Genomic DNA, 7,106 nt, shown 5'->3' on the forward strand with positions numbered 1-7,106 from the left:
TTCGACCCGAGATAAAAGACATCTGGATCTTACTTAGTTGGAAAAAACTTATAACAATACAATAAATACTTTAAAAGGATTGCTATATTATATTAAAGTATACAATTTTAAAGACGCGAAGTAAACAGATTCATTTTTTTTTTTTCGGAAATAAATATGGTTTCGCCTTAGGTTTTACAATTTTTTAGATAATCAGTCAAACGTTTTGTATAAGGGAAGAGCCATCCACTTTCAAAAGGAAGCTAATCTACATTGATCATTTGCCAACAAGTTCGCTGCGAGTGACAGAAATTATCTGGAAAATGGCACTTGGACTTTATTCACTTATAGAAGCAGTAATATTGTGTTTAAACGCAGTTTGCGTATTGCACGAAGAACGATTTTTGGCAAAAAGTAATGTAACGTTTGTTTTTATTTTCGAAAATTAATGTATTGGGTGTCAAATAACTGGTAAACACCATAGTCCATCATGAACAATATTTTATACAGTACTGTCCCGTTTTGGATATATTAAATATCTCAATTGGGAGTAATTTGAATGTATTCAGTGCAAAAATGCAAAATTATATATGGAAAATTTTGTAAATCAGCATAAACATACATACTCAATGTGGCAACAGGAGTCAAGAATGATATCACATTGACTTGTTCTTGCAAGATATACAGTCCAATTATCAATTGTTAACCTGTTGATAATATCAAGTCATCATAAAAAGTATGGCAAACAGACCCTAGACAAATGTACATTAGGGTGGACAGATATCATGGTATGCTTTCAATTCAGTATTATTAAAAAAGGAAGGGGTCAGTTTTTTCTAGGGGGAGTGGGGTCCAATGTCACGTTTAGGGTGAATTCACCATGCATCGGACACCCTTTTACTGCAACAAGTTCTAGTGATATCGCTACCGACGGAAAATTATCAAAATATATAAATTTTGGACACAGTGATATGCCTTTTATTGAGAAAATATCACCAAAAATCGAGTTTTTAAAAATAACTCGGAATTCACCATGGATCGGATATTATTTACAATGCATCAGACAGACGGTATTTTGACCGAAAAAATATCATACCTTAAGCACAGTGCTTTAAAGTCCTTGATATGGATATATTTTTATTTTTTATCTAAGAAATAACCCTCAACTTAAATTTAATTGATGATATGGTTGCACAAATGAAGAACGATTCGAGATAACTCACTCTGCCTTAGAAATGCTTTAAAATGCTTTTAATGCGGTAATTCGCGCCATTTTCTCATGGTTTATCAGACTCTGGTTTGTAGAAATAAATTGAGTCAAATTCTAGACGTAATATATCAATAATGTGTATTTTGACTGAAAATATAGAGTTTTTATTCTCTATTTCCCCAAAAAACAGCTGTCAGTTGGGTTTTGTATAAAAATGGTAGTGCTTACCTTTGCAACGGAAAGTGACCGATGCATGGTTAATTTGTGTCCGATGTACGGAGAAATGAACATACTAGTGTAAACCAGCTCTAAAAAAAGATTATACAAACATTGAAGAGAAACTTCTTTAAAATTTATGTAAAAATCTTTGAAAAAATTCACCAAAGTCTGACTCCTTAATGTACATTTGTCTTCCGTTGAAGTCGAATTTAAAAGAACGATAACTCTAAAAATTGCAAAATCATAAATTTTTGGTTATTCCCCTTTGATGATGTAAAATATTACGTAACTTCAAGGCCATTCTCGGAGTATTTTTATCACAACGTGATAAAAACAATCGGTATCATTAAAATTTTCAAATCTTCAGCTTCAAGACAGAAACAAATAAATACACGGAACTCTTAAATTGAAAGAGAGTTTATTGCCTAAAGTTGTTCGAAGCAAGGTATGTGTCCGATGCATGGTGAACTCACCCTGCTTGGTTTACTTCATAAATATTAAATAGGCCTACTTTATAAATATTAAATAACAGGAATACTATAACAATAGAATACTTTTTTTACTTTAAACGTTCATGTATTAAATTTTTAATTCAAGTATTTGATTTTTAGTTGGATGGGGATCAGATCAAAGAGGATTTGGTGAAGAGCCTGGAATGAAAACCCAATTATTAAATCTTATTCGATCAATTAGAACCGTCATGAGATGTAAGTATTTATAGCCATTTGTCAATATAATGTACATGTTGACAACAGATTGAAGAAGTATTAAGGCATTTGTATTTATTGTGAAGAAGTTGATAATGGATAACTAGGAGAAAAATGATATTGTGAAAAAATTACCCTATTTTTTTTTCTTAGAAAAATGCAAGGTTAGCAATTAAGCACTAAAGCTAGGTTTCTAATTTTAGAAAGAATTAATTGAAAGTAGTGATTTGACAAAATTGTTTAAGGTAGCATTACCATCTTAGCACTTAATGTAATGTTAGCAATATGCAATGTTAGCAATCTCAATATCTTTTCTAATTATGAATATGCAATGTTAGCAATCTCAGTACCGGTATCTTTTCTAATTATGCCAAAAATGAATCTTCACTAACATCTGCTTACATGGACTAATGGTATTGAAATTTAAAAACTTCTGGAGAATGCTAAATTCCCATCTGCCCTCCTTCCTTTTTAGTAATGCTGTTAAACAAAATTTTCTGGAACTCTAAGCTAATTCATTGTCCCATTCAAAATTTTAAAATACAGATCTTTTACACTATTTTACAGATAAATACACTTAGTCCATCTAGGTAACTGCATCCAGCTAATGCATCTGAAAACACGTTCTTTCAGTTTTCAGTGTACATGGTTTTCAAAGCACTGAAATCCCTCAAAAGGCGTGATCATTTCAATACTTTACAATCGGAAATTATTTTCAATGTCAGCTAGAGCATCTACAAAATACAAGCACAAGTAATACTTATCTCTTTTTATTTTGCAGTCCCACTCATAGGAATAAACATTGTGGTGATAGCACTAAAACTGGTCTTTGGATAATAACTCACTGTGATCATGACACAACTGTTAAAAATTACTCATCCATCAGGTGTATGGAAGGAACATTGGACCATACTTATGTGTTTGTTTTGAGAGATGCTGCAGATCATAGTCAGGATTGAGAGTTTTCTACATAGTCAAATGTTGAATATATGGGGAATTCCTTTCCAGTGCAGCTTGTGATATTTAATGTGCCTGTGTGAATGTGATGCATTCGGTGTAAAAATTGGTTCGTTTCATGCATTTTTGAACCATTTCTTATCCATTATATATGTTATTTATACCATAAACTGCCAAATTAAATGTGAACATTTGTGTTGTATCAGTTAAGAACAGGTTTTAATTTACATGTATATTTTACATGAAGTATTAGGTATACAGTGTGGATGTTTAAGGTGCAAAGTGACACTAAATTTTTTAACTTAGTAGATAAATTATTCAGTATAATAAATACTAACTTAAGACATAACAATAATGTGTATCATTTTTCATTACATTATATAAGAATGGAGTTCCAAGACTAGATTTGGAGATTTTATTAAATTAAGAGGTGTAAAAATATAAATACAGTCAAACTTTATTATCTCAGAGTGCATGGGACTGAGAAAAAACTTCAAGATATCCAATCCAAGGATTCAAGATATCTAGGGTAAAATAATTAAAGAAATTAGTGTTTGGAACGTCAATATAACTTCAACATATCCATTTTAGGACAATTCTTTTATCCTTGGACTTTCGTGACATTCTTGACTTTACATAATTAGGGTCTGATATTTACATAGCCTTCCATTCACGGTTGATATATACATGGGAAAGAAATTCGGGCAAATGTCAACAAGTGTAGCAAGGATTCAATGATAATGTTTCGGCAAAGAGGTCTCATTGTTGTCAAGAATAATTTAAAGTTGCTGATATTTTTAATTTTAATTTCTTAACCAATGAGAATCTATGTCGACATTTGAGAGACGCTAATTACATAGCATTGAGAATGCCATGCCTTACTGAAAGTCCAAGGATGACTTAGAATTGTGCTATTCAAGATCTAAGGGTTCGAGTACTCCTACAAGTAAGAGCCTCGGTTAACGTCCCTACGCTCCTGTTACGCGGCGCCATGTCAAAAGTATCTTGCGGTGAACCTCTAGCATGCTGGAGTAAGGGTTCGAGATACTGAAGTTCAACTGTATACATAAATAGATTTAACAACAGTAAAATGATTGATTATGTTTTCTGAAACTCATTACACATGATAGTGCAGTTTTTCTTCCGTTAAAATGTGTATATTTTATGTTTAAAGTTAAAGAGATAAAGAAAGTCTCAGTCAGAAAATTTTCACATATACCAAAGCTAAACCCAGGGATGGAAAATGTTTCATCCATCTTACAGAAAAAAACGTGGTCTTCTCACATCCAGATTGCTTTTTACACCTCTTCAAGCATGAACTCAAATTGAAAAACCAATGATTACGAATAAATTTTGAAATTTGCAACACTTATTTTTTTACTTGCAAAAAATTTTTTTGGTATCAAATGTCACCTTAATAAAATTCACACATAAAACATGAACTAAATATATCTCTTTCAAACAAATTTTTATTTGCAAAATCACACTGCATTCTCTTCAAATTGAACCCTAGTCATGATTTATGTACAAGTATTTGTTCTTTTTGAAAATATGTAGTATTATGCTAAAGGATTCAGAATTAATGCACATTATTGTCAAAGGGATCACCTTAATTTTGGATTTTAACTCAGCTCAAATATTTTCAATACGTTTCTGTTATCATCACCAACGTCGGTCAAAAAGAATTTATTGTGGTTGAAACCAATTGCTGCCGGGTGCTGAATACCCCCGGAAGTCGTCAGGATGGCACGTGATTGAGAACAGTCAGGGGTGAATTGCACGACATTGGAAGAAGTTTGTCCGCAGATATATACATTTCCCTCAAAGTCAATGTCAACACCACGTGCCCAGCGGATATCTTTGTGATGTATTTCTGATTTCACATCAAAATCTTCTCGGAGGATCAAACCACGCTTGTCTCGTGCGGCTGTTGTTTTCTGCGTCACGTAGATTTCGTTCGTGTACTTGTTGACGGTGATATGAAACGGTCGGTGCTCGAACATTGCTCTTCCGGCGCTGTCTTTCTTTATGGTATCGTTTACTGTTCCGTCCAATTCGATAATATTCAAACATGGAAGTGGTTTCTCCATTGGCAGAAGTACAAGCAATTCGTCGTTGAATTTTTCGATTCCGTAACAGACTTTGCCAAGAACGATAGAGTTGACCTCATTCATTTGGTCGTCTGCAATGGCGATGGTTGTGATTTCGCGAACGTTCGGTTGGGTTACTGCTACTGTAGCATTATCAACTTTGCAAATACCGAAAGGCTCAGATTGCAGAAGGAGTTTTGTTATAAAAACGCCGGTATCTCGGAACATTTTGACGCAGCGATTATGGAAATCGCAAACAATTAGGCGTCCGTCGGGCAAGTAGAGACCACTTGTGATGACACAGTCGATATTGTCTGATGGAAGCCTCACAAAGAAACGATGGATTTCCTTGGCCTTTCTTCCAAACATTGGTTTCATGCTTGAAATAGACTTTGGGATCCCTCGTTTGGCCCTTACAATTTTTATTTCCCCAAATTCCTGTATAACTGTAGGTAAATCGCGCACCTGTTTGTCCATTTTGAAAGAAAAATCCACATCTTCGGTTTTCTCTGAGGTTTCTATGGCTTTCTGTTTGTAATCCAAAGAGTTGGACTTCGCTTTCAAAATAGTTGACAGCAACTGCGAATCTCCACCGTAGGTTATGGTAGCTTCAACCATTTTCTTCGAATTCTCAACAGCTGATTGCAATATTTTGATTTCCCGCACTTGGTTGTCAATTTTGTCAACTTCCTCTCTGTGGGTCTCATTTAGTTTGTCTAGAAAGTTATTTTGAATATCATCGAGATGGCTGTTGATCTGTCGCCTGCATTCCTTGATTTTGCTTACGATCTCTTGCTTTCTGTTGGTGATATGAGTGCTCTGTCGCAAATTTTCTTGCACTATATCATCTAGACTTTGCAGACATTCGCTATACTGCTGAACAACTCTATCCAATTCTTCGGTAGATTTCAGTTCTTTTGCATAATCCTCTGATGTCATCACTCGTAAACAACGCCGATGTTCAACTGCAACACACGTTGGACAAGCAAGAACTTGATGGTCGTTGCAAAACAAATTAAGGTTTTCTTTGTGGCGCGTGCATTGCATGTTTTGACCCTCCCATAGCGTGGTTGGCTCTCTTGTAACCTTAGTTATCGAGACAGGTCCATGGTCAGGAAACATAGCATTGTGAAATGACAAACAGTTTCTACAGAGGCAGACTTTACAATGCTTGCACCACATATCGGCCTTGACGCCCTTTTTGTGCTGTCTGTCACAGGGTTCACATGTTTTCTCAGCCTTATCAAAACTAACCATGTCCATAACGCTTAAGATGAAATTATTGGTTGGAAACTGCTCGGCCCACATGGAAGCGTCGACAGTTGTATCGGTCGGAATAGCAGTAGTTCGACATGTCGGACAAGGAAAACCGCTCCATTTGACTGCCTTATCTTCCTGTATGAATTGGGTGACGTATCGGGATAGACACGACATACAAAACGTGTGCAAGCAGGGCAAACTTTTGGGATTTCGGAATTTGTTCATACAAATCGAGCACTTGGTTACGCTTTCATGTATGGACTCCCTGTTGCTAGTTGAAGGCAAAGGGTTCTTTCTGGACACTTTAGGAGCAGTGGTTTCCATATTTTCATTATAATCGGGCTCGCTATTTGAGTCTGAATGCTCGAGATCCTCAGAACTGTCCGTTGCGGAACGTATTCTTGGACTGTCTATCAGTTCTACCTTCTCTATCAAACCTGTCTCCCGATCTTTCTCATTGCTTTCAGTTAAATGTGGCGATTGCTGATCATTCAAGGGTTGCTCTTTTTGATTGTAGTCCTGAGAATAAGTCGCATTGCTCTCTGATATACTAGTATTCACACTTCCTCTATATGAGCGATACATCAGAAATCGACATATTCCCGGGTAGCCACTTTGTGAAATACTACTCGTTGACACTATATTCCTACAAATATAGAACGCTTAAATATATTTTATAATTTT

General features: G+C 35.1%; 2 protein-coding genes across 2 annotated transcripts; one reads left to right on the plus strand and one right to left on the minus strand.

Moving 5' to 3' along the window:
* The first annotated feature begins 222 nt into the window (after positions 1 to 222).
* LOC134252278 (immediate early response 3-interacting protein 1-like) lies at positions 223 to 3,453 on the plus strand. Its single transcript, XM_062734717.1, has 3 exons — positions 223 to 393; positions 2,020 to 2,115; positions 2,897 to 3,453. The coding sequence occupies exons 1-3, from the start codon at positions 303 to 305 to the stop codon at positions 2,950 to 2,952; spliced, it is 243 nt and encodes an 80-aa protein (XP_062590701.1). The 5' UTR covers positions 223 to 302; the 3' UTR covers positions 2,953 to 3,453.
* Positions 3,454 to 4,662: 1,209 nt separating this feature from the next.
* Positions 4,663 to 7,061, minus strand: LOC134252241 (uncharacterized). Its single transcript, XM_062734667.1, has one exon. It carries the CDS (start codon positions 7,005 to 7,007, stop codon positions 4,695 to 4,697), a length of 2,313 nt encoding a protein of 770 aa, XP_062590651.1. The 5' UTR covers positions 7,008 to 7,061; the 3' UTR covers positions 4,663 to 4,694.
* Between the last annotated feature and the right edge of the window lie 45 nt (positions 7,062 to 7,106).

Source organism: Saccostrea cucullata, unplaced genomic scaffold, assembly GCF_032062105.1.
Source record: "Saccostrea cucullata isolate Sc308-1 unplaced genomic scaffold, CSIRO_AGI_Scuc_v1 ctg130, whole genome shotgun sequence".
In the NCBI taxonomy this organism is placed as follows: domain Eukaryota; kingdom Metazoa; phylum Mollusca; class Bivalvia; order Ostreida; family Ostreidae; genus Saccostrea; species Saccostrea cuccullata.

Coding starts and splice junctions, on each gene's coding strand:
- LOC134252278 (XM_062734717.1), top strand. CDS start 303: ATGGCACTTGGACTTTATTCACTTATAGAAGCAGTAATATTGTGTTTA. Junction 394..2,019: donor AGAACGATTTTTGGCAAAAA/GTAATGTAACGT, acceptor TTTGATTTTTAG/TTGGATGGGGATCAGATCAA. Junction 2,116..2,896: donor AATTAGAACCGTCATGAGAT/GTAAGTATTTAT, acceptor TTTATTTTGCAG/TCCCACTCATAGGAATAAAC.
- LOC134252241 (XM_062734667.1), bottom strand. CDS start 7,007: ATGTATCGCTCATATAGAGGAAGTGTGAATACTAGTATATCAGAGAGC.